Here is a 14652-nt window from a genome sequence, read left to right as displayed (position 1 = left end):
AACTCGTGAGAATATTTTGGCAAGGTATTATCTTAAATGCACTGGAGTCAAATCTTAAAGGAAACCGAGACTAGTAGCAGGATCAGGAAGTAGGGATGTTTGGAAGTAACTGGTATTAAATGTCCATAAATTAGATGATTAAAAAAAGGTAAAATTCTCAAAATAAACAATTTTATTGAATAGTTTATATGACATCCAGAAATATTCCTAGAATAATTATAACAAACTTATTTAACAAATAAAGAACAGACCATAACATATTTCATATTGTTTAACTAGTCACTCCATATTTCGTCATTTCTGGTGATAAAACATAACAATGTTTGTATTAAAATTGAAAAATATAAATAATTTAAATAATGTTAACTGACTTAATACAATCATTTCTAAAAAATGAAGTTTCACATTGACGTTCACAAAATACAAAATAAATCCAACAACATTACAATATTTATAAATACTCCACCTGAATTCAAGGCCACAAGTTTCTAAAGCTTTCTCGAAGGTACTACGTAATAAATCTTGATTATCAGTGAAGGCCGATTTACAGTAGTTAAGGTAGTGAATCCATAAATCCACACTGAATGGAATTGCCTTCAAACCTCGTTCAAATACCTGCCGACAATCTTCTGGTTATCACAAGAAACAAGGAAATCGAATTTGAATAACAATTTAAAATATACTTGACTAAATTTAAATATCGAGTAAATTCAACACATTCAAATGAATTCACCTAACAATAACCATTTTAAGAAACATCACCTTACAAGGTCCAGCGAAGGTAGGCTCTGGTGTCTGTAGTTGATGGATGCTCGTCTAGTCTTCACTGACATCTTGCTACTCAAGAGCTCACATGAAGCATCACATACAATCACATTGTACTCTACATACATTGGTATGTAAAACTTTATGTAGAGCTATATTTACAGTATCATTATTATTGAACAAATAATTATCTACTTCTGTTGATATAATGAATCACAAACAACAAATCCATCAAATGGTATCAATAGCTTACTTACACTAAGTTTTATTAAATAGTATTTTGTGCTTACAGTAGATTAAAAAAAACTTAAGCCTACAACTAACGTAAGTCTTAATTTATAACACTAAATTATATTTATGAAAATATAGACAGTCAAACTATTTAAAACAAATGTATTTAAATAAACAAATAAAATAACAGGCTCAGAAGATAGAAATCAGTGTACATTTTAACTAAACACTATTCAGCTGTATCTACTTAACACTTTAATATATTTATTTATTAAAGACTACAGCGGTGCTGCTTTCAAATTTTTGTGACGTTGGTTCTGGTGCCAATCGTTCGTGTTAGCTGTCAAAGAGGAAAAACAGTTGATTAAAAATGGAGGGAAACACATATAAAACTGAATATTTTACAATCACTTTTGTCCCCATCTTGTCAATAATTACCTCCTCACACTTAGCTTTATTCCCTTTTCTTTTTTCATAATCAGCATACTTCCTCCAGTATCCATAGCAGTAAGGGTAATGTGACAGAAAAGCATCATAAGCTTCACGAGCTGCTTCTACGTCATTCTGTAAAAGAAAATTTTGTCCTTTAGAAAACACCATTAAACCTACACCATTAACCATTAACCTACCATTCTAACCATTAAAGTATGATTAATTAAACTCAAATATAAGTTTAATCTATTAGGTACTATTAAATAAATAAAAGTAAAAAATTGTAACAATGAATATATTTAATAAATATACTTAAAAATATGGTAGGCCATGAACAGGTTTAGGGTTAAGTTCAAAACTTAAACTAAAAAAGTAGGTTACAATTGGATTTTTTTCATTTTAAGGGAATTTCTCATATATATGGAATAGGCTATGGGGAAACATGTAGGTAGTGGGTTTGACCATAATCTGTTGAACTGTGAACAAAAAGGTATGTACCTTAAATAATAGTCAAATTAAACAGTTCATGGGTTACACAATGAATTTTAATTCTTTTAAAGGACCGGTAAGACTTAGACCCAAGACCAATTTACTTTTTCATTTTGATGTTACCAGAGGTCAAAAACACCATTCGTTGAAATTATTAGGCTAAATATAATGTCTGTGAACACAATAACGATTTTGGTCCAACTTTGAAGAAATTCAGCATAAATGTGAAGGGTTCGATAAACTTGATTGAGTTTGCAAACCAACAAGATTGGGTCATAGAAACAGGGTGTAATGAGGTTTTAAAATAATAAATATATATATAACCTATATATAATTTATACCGTTAACATTCCCAATTTTAATTAAAACCATCAATCATGTAGGGCTCAAAAAAAATATTTTACACAGAAGCGTTGTTGTACTAATGTAACGGAGAGCAAAAAAAAACTGAACATTTGAAATTCTCATGTTATTCCTATAGAAAAAGTAAACTGTTGTTGTTTACTTGTTTAGATGGATGGATATATTTTCATCAAATTTGGCAAATTCATTTATTTTATCTAGTGATGGGCGGATCCTAGAAAGTATCGGTACCGGATCATGAAAAATTCGGATCCGGATCCAGATACACACTGTCATAAGGGCGGGTTAAAAAAAACTTAATTAACAGAATGCCAATTTAAATCATACTGTTTAAAATTAAATTGGTAATGTTTAAAGGTTAATCTATCTTATATATAGAGTAATCTCCAGTTGAGCCCATAATCCCTAATTTTTTGGGGACACTAACAAAATCATAAAATGCACTAAGTTTGCACGAACACCAAAGGGGTATCTGTGTATATTTTACAATAGTTCGATCTTCAGTTTACGGGATATTTTTGAGACAAGATTATAGGCAGTTAGCTTATCATCCAGGTACAAAACTAAAAACTAGAGGTGTGCAGATATCCGAAAAATCGGGTCGGATTCAATTCGGAAAGATACATGCCATTGCCATATATGTTATTTGCATCAAGAGACAAACACTGAGACATGGCCTTGCCATATACGTTATTTGCATCAAAAGACAAATACTGAGACATGGCCTTGCCATAGAAGTTATTTGCATCTCGAGACAAACACTGAGACATGGCTTTGCCATATAAGTTATTTGCATCAAGAGACAAACACTGAGACATGGCCTTGCCCTATAAGTTATTTGCATCTCGAGACAAACACTGAGACATGGCCTTGCCATATAAGTTATTTGCATCAAAAGACAAACACTGAGACATGGCTTTGCCATTATAAGTTATTTGCATCTCGAGACAAACACTGCGACATGGCCTTGCCATATAAGTTAAATTCTTCAAAAGAGACAAACACTAAGACATGGCTTTGCCATATAAGTTATTTGCATCTCAAGACAAACACTGAGACATGGCCTTGCCAAATAAGTTATTTCCATCAAAAGACAAACACTGAGACATGGCCTTGCCATATAAGTTATTTGCATCTCGAGACAAACACTGAGACATGGCATTGCCATATAAGTTATTTGCATCAAAAGACAAACACTCGGGGGAAAAACGGTCTTGTACATGGATACAAACAGCTTCGTGGTAGTAAAAAAATCGGGGTTGTACAGTGATACAGACAGCTTTATGTTAATAAACAAATCGGGGTTGTACAGTGATACAGCAGCTTTGTGTTAGTAAACAAATTTGGGGTTGTACAGTGATACAGACTGCTTTGTGTTGGTAAAAAAATCAGGGTTGTACAGTGATACATACAGCTTTGTGTTAGTAAACAAATCGGGGGGAAATCGGTCTCTTACATGGATACAGGCAGCTTTATGTTAGTAAACAAATCGGGGTTATACAGTGATACAAACAGCTTTGTGCTAGAAAAAAAATCGGGGTTGTACAGTGATACAGACAGCTTTGTGTTAGGAAAAAAATCGGGAAGAAATTTGAAAAAATCGGATCCATCAAAACCGGATCCAGCCCAAGATCCGGAATTTTTTGGATCTGATCGGGTGCCGGTTCTAGCTCGGATCCGGCGGATCCGGTAGTCCGATATCCGGATCCGACCATCACTAATTTTATCTTATACTTTTGAGCAAAAGTCATCTTAACATTTCTTCAAAGCCCACTTTTTTTCCTTACTCATACCAGTGAACTTAAGTACAGTAGACTCTCACTAATCCGGCAGGTATAGGACCGTGATACTGCCGGATTAGTGAAAATGCCGGAATACTGAAAAGTTATCAATAACAACTCTTAAAATGCACAAATCGCACGATCAGAACCGCTATTGCCACGATCGCACATGACGTTTCCGTGACCGCCGGAGTCAATGATGATGCCTACACGGCTGCAGGAGATAAGCAGAATTATGACGCAATTGCGAAAGACGCTGTTGAGGTTTACATGATCATGGGAGACAATGATAATGTCAACACGACAGTGGTAGATGTTAATGGTTTTGCCGCGATTGCGAATGATGACGATGACGTTTCGTTGACCGCAGGAGTGGATAATGATGTCTACACGACTGCGGGATATGTTAATGATTTTGCCGCCATCACGCGCATTTCGACAATGACGTTTTCCTGACCGCGGGAGTCAGACGATGATGTTGTCTACACGACCGCGGGTTATGTTAATGATTTTGCTGTGATAGCGCAGGTCGACAATGACGTTTCCTTAACCGCGGGAGTCGGACGATGATGATGTCTACACGACCGCGGGAGATGTTAATGATTTTGTCGTGATAGCGCAGGTCAACACTCGACAGTGACGTGTCCGTGACAGCAGGAATCGATATTGATGCATACATGACCGCAGGAGATGTTATGATTTTGCCATGATAGTGCAGGTTTACAGTGACATTTACATTTCCGTGACCGCGGGAGTCGGATGATGATAATTTCTACACGACCGCGGGATATGTTAATGATTTCGCTGTGATAGCGCAGGTTGATAATGATAATGGCGTTTCTGTGACCGGGGGAGTTGATAATGATGCCTACTCGACCACGGGAGATGTTAATGATTTTACAGCGATCGAACAAGACGACTATGTCATTTCCGTGACCGTGGGAGATACTCAGAATTTTGCCATGATCACAGAAAACCTTACCCGTCAAAAGACGCCGGATTACTGGAGTGCCGGAGTGGCGCTGTGCCGGATTATAGAGGGTTTACTGTACTCTATAATCTGATGGTGTTTAAATAGAAAATATATATGACTTTGTTATACAGAAAATGGAATTTTTTTCAGTAAAAAGCCAATCAGACAATTGAATTTTAGCTTAGCCTGCAGATTTTCTTCAGCGAGGTTATTATTTTGATAGCTGGCCAATTGACTTACCTCCTGATCAACATACTGAAGTAAGTAAGTCCACCCAGTAAAGTCAGCAGCATCTTCACGGACGGCTTTCCAGTACTTCTCGAGCTCAGGTAAAACCTTAGGTTTGGCCTGTAAACATAATTAGGTTGAGTATTCTATCATAAACTACACAAAGTAGATACAAATAAATCTAATAACACGATTTAAACGTACATTTACACTATACTGTTTTAACTAGACAGTAAATCCTATAATCTAAAACAAGCACATGTACATGCAAACCTTTTTTGCTGTTCAAGGATTTTTGACTTTTTTCTATAATATGGGGAATTTGGCCATGACAAATTGATTAAAGTTGGTCACGAGGCTGGAAAAATCCAGTTTCCGTCCTACAGCCCTTGAAAGTGCCCATGTTATCGTCAATACCTATTTGTAGCTGAAGAAAAACAGCTAATACGGATTATTTTTACTGTCATCATTTTGATTTACATGTAAACAAAAATAACTGTATTGGTAAGTTAGGACTAAACGTTATAAAGAATAGTTATATTCAGTTTGGTTTTCATATATTACTGTTAAATGTTTTCAATGTTAATTAACAAGATTAAGAATAAAACGCGGAAGACCTTCGAAGCAAATATAAATTATCCGAAAGGGAGAGAAGCTACAATCAATCGTCAGGAAACAAATTTCAACTCTTCGTCTACAATCGAGCCAGTTCCAACCAGCTCATATATCTCACCAAATGTCTCAAAGACTCAGTCAATTCGCGCAACGAAGAAAAAAAGTAGAGAAATAATTTAAGATCTTATGGTCGTGCAAAATAATGAACAGGCATCTTGAGCAGGAGTGTAGACGAATGGCTGCTCGACGTTTGGAAGAACGTGCAGTGCATTGCAATTCCTCAAACCTCTGAAGTCGCCATGTCAGCAGATTTTGGATATTCACAATTGCAGGGTGTCTACCAGATTTCTCAAATGGAATTTCCGACTTTTCATTACAATTTTTTTTTATCCCGACCAAAAACTCAAGTCTATTCTCCATGTTACTACACCTTTTTCCATCTCGTGGTCACAGTACCTTCGTCAAAATATGTCGTCACTCGCAACGCAGCAAAATCACCGACGATTGGAACGAATCATGTGCCGAGAAAACACTGTATCAAATGTAGGTAAACATGTACTAAGCAGTAGTAATAGTTTTTTTATATATAATTGTATTGTTTTTTAGTTTTATATTTGACACCATTTCCTGACATGTACAAGGACGAATAAAGTTGATTTGCGAAGCAGCAAAAAATTTCAATTCAAAAGCAAACCGGCATTTGTCTATTCACACTTGTTAATGGAGTGAAATATTTGTTTTCAATCATATTAGAAGAACCAGTATGACTGGAAATGTCAGTGAGCTGCTTGCCTATGTCATAATCCTTACTTGCAGCATCATATTGTTAAGCAAGCACGTTACCTATTTCATTTTATTGTTTTTACAAATATAGATATGTTTTGGTGTAAACAAATAAAAACCATTGTAAGATTTTCACTGAATCTTTCAATTGGTTTACTTTGATTAAATAAGATGATAGAATCAGAACTACAAGGTATACATATCTACAATATAATGTACTTGGATGGTAATAACTTGTATGGCTATTGGCTAAGCAATGTCTCAGTAAATAACTTATAGAATTAATGTCAATAATTTGAATAATGTCAATAAGTTATATGGATACTGATAGTGATAGTCAAAGTAACAGTATCAATGTAACAGTCAACTAAGTATATGGATACTGATTCAAAACCTTATATAGATAATGATTCAATAATGTATGAATACTGATTCAAAAACGTATATGGATATGGATTAAAGGATTCAATAACGTATATGGATACTGATTCCCCCATGATTTAAAACGTTATTTTGATCATCACTGGATCGAATCGGAATTCTGATGCATTATCGATGCATCGCACACCCCTCAAATGTAATCCCGTCCCTATGATTGGGAATACATGAGCCAGACAACATTTTGAAGTTTTGGGACTCGTCCCTAATTTTGAAAGGTTAGATTATTCCCGACCTTCAGTCGAAGTTCATAACTTTTTCATGACTTTTCCCAAACCTTTTAAAATCCCCGACTATGTCAGTGGTTATTAAAACGAAATGGTACTGTAAATAATCTAAATGCCATGATCTATGAAACGGGTGTAATTACACATTACACATATCATTTCAGCAATTAATTGTTTTTGGTTTGTAACTAAACTATTTTTGTAAATGAAATGAAATGAAATGCTTTATTGTCGTTAAAACTGAGTACAAAGTTCATGACAATCGTCAAAAGAAAAAGAAAACAATCAAGATGGCAACTAAAACTAAAACTCTAAACCAAAGTACTCTTCATGTTTATACAGGCAAGCCTGGGTTAGAGTAGTTTTTAAAACATGTTTAAATTTTGAAACACACAGGTTTTTGATGGATGCAGGCAAGAAATTGTACATTTTAACACCTTGGTACTCAAAACTATTTTGAGTGGCTGTATACTTATGCCTTAGTGTAGACAGATTATCTTTAGATCTAGTACAATAGTTGTGAACATCAGATATCTTTTCAAAGTGAGAAATGTTTTCTTTTACATACAACAAACTTGCCAAAACATACAAGGATGGAAATGAGAGAATGTTAAGACTCACGAAAAGGGGCTTACAATGTGTTCTTCTATTCACACTACAAATTAACCTCACCGCCTTCTTTTGTAAAGTAAAAAGCAGCCTGTTAGCATAAAAACTGTTGGCCCACAGTGAGGTACCATAGGACAAATAGCTATGAATGTGGCCATAATATATACAAATAAGGACATCATCTGAAACAGTGGACCTAAGTGCTCTTATCATAAATATGCCTTTTACAATTTTAGATGCTACAAAATCTACATGTGAAAACCACTTCAAGTTTGACTGCAAATGAAAACCCAAAAACTTCAGAGTGTTTACATCATTACCATTACTGCTTAGACTAATAGTCAGGTCCTGAGTCTTATCAGCATTAAGACATAACTTGTTTGCATTACACCAGTCGTTAATAACAGCAGATTTTGTGTCCAATGTGTCTGTAACATCATTCAAAGAGTTACTCCGTACACACAAGGCCAAGTCATCAGCAAAAAGAAAGCTTTTTACAGATAAGTCATTAATATTACAAGGTAAGTCATTTATATACAGTATAAACAGGGTAGGGCCCAATATAGAGCCTTGGGGCACTCCGTGGGGCACTCGAACAGGACTAGAATAAGTGCCATTTAGATAGACTTTTTGCCATCTGTCACTAAGATAAGATTGAAAAAACCTAACCAAAAGGTTAGGTTGGAAAAATGATAAAATGTGTCTGATCAAACCGAGCAAGTATCGGTCCCCCTGTACTACACATAAAATATAGTAGTGGTAATCAATTTGATTGGATACTCCAATCATCATAAGACCCAATAGGCGAATGACAATAGGACCAATCCAACAAAAATATTGATATTACATGGTACAAAATCGTTTTGGCTGTTTTCTTTAAAAATCTAAAAAAATTCCATTGGCATAGAAGAAAACACGCAAAATAAAAAAGTATTATCATGATTTGGCCATGACCGCAGATGATAATCACTCTTTTGCAGTTACCGCAACAGATTATGATCTCTCTTTTGCAGTTACCGCAACAGATTATGATCTCTCTTTTGTAGTGACCGCAACAGATGTTCATAATTTCACTGTGATATGGAGGACAATATGAACAACATTGTACTAACCGAATGAAGTATTACAATTCATGTTTTTAAATCAATACTTTACAAAGCAATCCGATTTCGAGTCACGACTAAAGGTCTCAGACGGTTTTTAATACCTAGATAAACAAACAGATTAACAGAAATACAAAACCAGTATTTTTCTATTTAATTGTTGTTAATTTGAAGGGTTTTACCAACGAAAATTAAATAAAAATATGTCTAATAACCCTCGAGGCATATATTTATACTTATACTGTTTACTTACAGGACAAAAAATGCATATTAAAGATGGTGAGTGGTGATCAGTGATCTATTTTGATTGGACACTTCAATCACCATTAAACTTAACAAACTAATGTAGTGAAAATACATGTTTCAAAGAACTTTGATATAAGTCTATATTACTTGTATATTAGTAACAGGACTAACAGGTCATAGATATCTAAGACAGAACTTACAGGTGTTTTTGCATCAATAGCAGCTTTTTTGGCAGCTGGGGAATCATCGCTTGCTTCAGATGTGGGAGAGCTTGGATCATATTCACCATCAGCTAGCTTACGCTTCACTGATTCTTTTTTGACACCACTTCCTTCTTCTTTCTTACCATCAACATCTATAAAGATGATATTTCACAAATTAAGATCACTATCAGAAACCTTAGCCAAAACCTATTTTTGTACCAGAAAGTAAGAGAATCAAAGCATCAACAAGCATAGAAAAATCAACAGAGTTAATGTTTTAGAGAAAATATTTAGCCGAGCATTAACTTGTAAAATAGCTAAGCCAGTTTTTGTTTTTTACAAAACTGCCAATGAACAGAAAATAGTTCTTTTTCAGCAACATGATATTTTTTACTTGTTTATTTTAGTTAAAAAGTTCAGATTTGAACCAAAGAAATTTGGACCTATCAGGTTGGCAGTAGTTGGCACTGAACATTTTTAGCAAAGAATTGTTAAAAAAACAGTTGTGCCGTCCCGATGTTTTTTTTTTGTTGATTTTTTGTTTTCATGGGTATTTTACTCCTTGTGGTTGGCAGTAGCGTCATTTCCTGCTGCTTGTCGTTCCCGCCGTTTATAATTCCCGTCATTTCTTGTTCCCGCCATATCTGTGCTTTACACATCGCCCACCACTCTCTCATCACTCTTACCCAACATTACCAAGTGGCATTCACTCAGTTCTAGTCACCCGCGGTGTAGAAATTTATAATTACTACCTAATGAGTTTGTCTACAAATTTGTCTACATAACCCTGTTCTTATTATTTTTTTAATCAGTTAATATCAAAACATGTGGGGTACACGGAAGGAGCCTCCCTGAAGATTGCTGACCACATACCACAATCGGGCGTACCCTGGGCAACGTTATCTTTAACGGCTAATCCTTCCAACACCGGAACACCAAGCGAGAACAATGGATACCGGCAAACGGATTTTATCAAAGCCAACTTTAATAACAACCTCAATCAATATTGAAGGGCTTTCACCGAACAAAGAAATTTTACTTTCGGACTTGTGTAAAAAACGAAATTGTGACATCACTTCAGTGGCATTGACTTGTAATAGCGACATAGAAATTCTGACAGTGGAACTCCAGTCCTGTACAGTAACGTCCATCTACAAACCACCAAATGTGCCTTTCCATTTTGCTGAACCTGCAAATTTTAGAGCAAAGAGGATTAAGTTTGTAATTGGAGATTTCAACTGCCACAGTACGACATGGGGCTACAGCCAAACTGATGAGAATGGTGATGAACTTGAGTCCTGGGCTGAAAGAAACGATCTAAAGATCATACATGATCCAAAGTTGCCAGCATCTTTTAAGAGTGGAAGGTGGAGGAAGGGGTACAATCCAGACAACATCTTTGTGAGTGACCTTGTTGCACAGCAAACAGTAAAGCTAGTTGAAGACCCTTTCCCTCGGACACAACACAGAGCAATTACCTTTCTTGTCACCGCTGTGGTTAGCCCCCAATCTGTTCCTTTCAAAAGACGTTTTAATTTCAACAAAGCTAGATGGAACCTATTTACTGAAGAGCTAGACATGGGCGTTACTAATCTGCCAAAGAGTTGGAAGGCATATGAAGATTTTGTAGCACTTGTCAAGAGTATATCCAGGAAACACATCCCGAGAGGGTGCCGTAGGGAATATATTTCTGGCCTGACAGGGGACTCTCGTCCCATCTTAGAGCGGTATAAAGAGCTTTATTATGAAGACCCTTTTTCTGACGATACATTTGAGGCGGGTGAGGAACTGCTTGCAACCCTGACCGAGTCAAGGAAGGAAAGATGGAGCAATTTGATAGGGGCACTAGACATGAAGCAAAACAGCAGGCGTGCCTGGAAACTGCTAAAAAATCTCAGTAACGACCTAACTGCACCGAAGAACCCGCTGACAAATGTTACGCCGGATCAGATTGCACATCAGCTGCTCATTAATGGGAAACACCATTCAAAAAGTAAGAACATGAAGATCGAAAGGGAAGTCGAAGATGAGCAGCATTCTTTGGAGACCCCTTTTACAGCTGATGAACTCTACACTGCAATTCAGCAATTGAAAAACAATAAGGCTGCTGGACCTGATGAGATAAGAACAGAGCAAAGTAAGAACTTTGGTGCTGCGACAGTCACCTGGGTGTTGGACCTCATGAACGACTGCATTACATCCATGCAGATCCCAAAAACATGGAGGAAGGCACGAGTAGTAGCCGTCCTGAAGCCGGGCAAGGAGCCAACTGATGCAAGAAACTTCCGTCCTGTTTACTTGTTGTGTCACCTATACAAAGCTTTGGAACGCATGGTGTTAAATCGAATTTCCACAACAGTAGATGCATCTTTAATACGAGAACAAGCCGGCTTCAGACCTGGAAGATCCTGCACGAGCCAAGTCCTCAACCTAACACAACACATTGAGGATGGCTTTGAGCGGAAACAGATTACGGGAGTTGCCTTCTTCATTGACCTTAGCGCTGCTTACAATACCATTAACCATAACAGGCTTGTATGTAAGACCTACAAACTAACTAAAGACTATAAATTGACAAGGCTTATTCAATGTATTCTGCAAAACAGGCGCTTCTATGTTACTCTCCAAAATAAAAACAGCCGCTGGAGAAACCAAAAGAATGGTCTTCCCCAAGGTAGCGTACTGGCCCCTTTGCTGTATAATATTTACACTAATGATCAGCCTATACAGCGTAATACTAAGCAGTTCATCTATGCTGACGATACAGCGGTAGCAGCTCAAGAGCATACATTTGAGGAGGTGGAGAATACGTTGACAAAAACTCTGGAAAAACTAGGAAGCTACTATGATGAGAACCATCTTAAGCCTAACCCAACCAAAACCCAGGTATGCGCTTTCCACCTACGGAACAGAGAGGCAAAAAGAAAGTTAAGTACTGTGGAGAGGGCAAGAACTCGAACATAATGACTATCCTCAATATCTAGGTGTGAAGCTGGACAGAGCATTGACTTTTAAACAACACTGCCTTGCTACTAGGCAAAAAGTGTGCTCCCGAAATAATATCATTCGGAAACTTACCAACATGTGGATGTTTATCGGATGTACATCGGAATGTTTATAAAGTGATTAATCCTATTTAATGTATATTCCAATGTAAAAATGGTGTTACCGTTGAGAGAATAAATAAATAAATAAACACATCCTGGGGAGCACCACCACAGGTGCTACGCACTTCTGCTCTTGCTCATAGCTTCTCAGCAGCAGAGTATGCAGCACCAGTGTGGAGAAACTCTGCCCATGCAAAGCAGGTAAACATAGCCATCAACGAAACTGCAAGGATCGTGTCAGGATGCTTAAAACCAACCCCAGTGGACAGTATATACCCTCTCATTGGGGTAGCTCCACCATATGTAAGGAGAAACGTGGCAGCCGCAGTAGAATGACAGAAGCAAGTGACCGACCACCGGCATCCACTATATGGGCATCAACCGCAGCCCTTTAGACTCCGGTCAAGAAAGAGTTTCCTCAAAACCACTGAGATACGAGGGTCATCTTAAAAGTAAGTTACACCTATTTCCAAAATAAATAAAAAAGCCAAATTTGATTTGAAAAGGGTATATTTTAAAAGATATATAAATAGACTATTTTTCTACGTAGTCGCCATCTTTTTCAAGGCATTTTTGATAACGTGGCAACAGTTTTTTTAGTCCAGCATCATACCACTCTGCCGCCATTTTGGTTAGCCATTGTTCCACCTCCCGTTTCAGTTCGTCTTCGTTTTCGAAGCGCTTCCCGCCTAAATGCCGCTTCAACTCCGGGAAGAGATGAAAATCACTCGGCGCCAAGTCAGGAGCGCTGTTTTGGTCAACTTCCCCCTCCTTTTGTTCTGTATCGCCCTTCTCAGCTTACGTAGCACTTCACAATAACGTTCAGCTGTAATTGTTTCCCCCCTTGGCAGGTAATCAATCAACAATACTCCCTCAGAGTCCCAAAAGATCGTTGCCATGACCTTGCCAGCTGATTCGGCGACTTTTGCCTTTTTTGGAGTAGGCTCGTCCTTTCCCTTCCACACCATGCTCTGCCGCTTGCTTTCGGGCGTCCAAATGTGCACCCAAGTCTCGTCCCCGGTTACTATCCTGTTGAATAGGCCATCTCCCTCATCATCAAAAAATTGTTGGAACTGGAGAGCAGCATCAACCCTCTACTCCTTATGCCTTTCTGAAAGAAGGCGTGGCACCCATCTTGCACAGACTTTTGACAAACTGAGATCGTCCGAAATGATTCTGTGAAGCGACGCACAACTAATTTCAACATTTGGAGGAAGCTGTGTGATGATTTCATCCAATGTCAAGCGCCGGTCAGTGTCAATGACCTTGCGGACATCTTCAACAACAGTCAAAGCGCGGGAAGTGGACGGGCGGCCACTTCGTTGTTCATCGTGTAACGATTTTCGTCCATCAATAAACGATTGACGCCAGCGGGAAACCATTAGCCTAGACATCACATTTTTACCATAAACACTGCACAATTCTCGATGAATTTCACTTGCATTTTTATTCTTTGCAGTCAAAAATCTAATTACTGCACGGATTTCACAATCGGCGGTGGGAACAAGTGGTGTCTCCATGATTGCCGGAGCGATACTGGAGGGGCGCGTGTCGTAGGCGGCCGCGATGGATGCAGTGTTTCCACTACATCCAGACGAAAATTCCCCGCGACTCCCAGCTTTCTAGCGCTCGACGCTGTGATTTAAAACAAATGTGTAACTTACTTTTGAGACGACCCTCGTACATTCAGTAACACCGGAAGTATTAAGGCTTCAGCTATGGAGGCAGGAGGCTCAACAGCCACCAGTACAACTCAGAGAGGAACTCCCTGCAGGCTGTCACCTGCCTTACCCCACATGGAGGACCCTAAATAGATTGCGAAGTGGGGTCTCGAGGTGCAAAGTAAACCTCATGAGATGGGGGTACTATGAAGGAGAACCAAACTGCACATGTGGGGCCCCTCAGGACCATGAACTACTACTACTAGTTTGTACTACTAGTTTGTCCAGATATGGACAGAATATGCTCCAGGCTCGATCTTAAGGAGGCAAATGACGAAGCCTTATATGTGGCAGATTATTGGAAAAATAATATCTAACTGAGCTGGTGTTTTTTTTCC

The 14652-nt window shown here is 37.8% G+C and overlaps 1 protein-coding gene across 1 annotated transcript in view; it reads right to left on the bottom strand.

Annotated features, from left to right (window-relative positions):
- The window catches only part of LOC128983896 (pre-mRNA-processing factor 39), a 91766-nt gene that overhangs the window by 40552 nt on the left and 36562 nt on the right, over positions 1-14652 (bottom strand). The window contains exons 7-10 of the mRNA XM_054403156.1: positions 9484-9638; positions 5275-5382; positions 1435-1560; positions 467-615 (exon numbers count right to left, since the gene is read on the bottom strand). Of these exons, the coding sequence (XP_054259131.1) occupies positions 467-615; positions 1435-1560; positions 5275-5382; positions 9484-9638 (538 nt within the window). The remainder of the gene's footprint in view (positions 1-466; positions 616-1434; positions 1561-5274; positions 5383-9483; positions 9639-14652) is intronic.

This window comes from Macrosteles quadrilineatus, unplaced genomic scaffold (genome assembly GCF_028750875.1).
Source record: "Macrosteles quadrilineatus isolate MER2022 unplaced genomic scaffold, UCM_ALF_1.0 Scaffold_1__1_contigs__length_201487025, whole genome shotgun sequence".
NCBI lineage: Eukaryota > Metazoa > Arthropoda > Insecta > Hemiptera > Cicadellidae > Macrosteles > Macrosteles quadrilineatus.
Note: the sequence above shows the minus strand (reverse complement) of the source record. Positions and strands in the feature narration are given on the sequence as shown.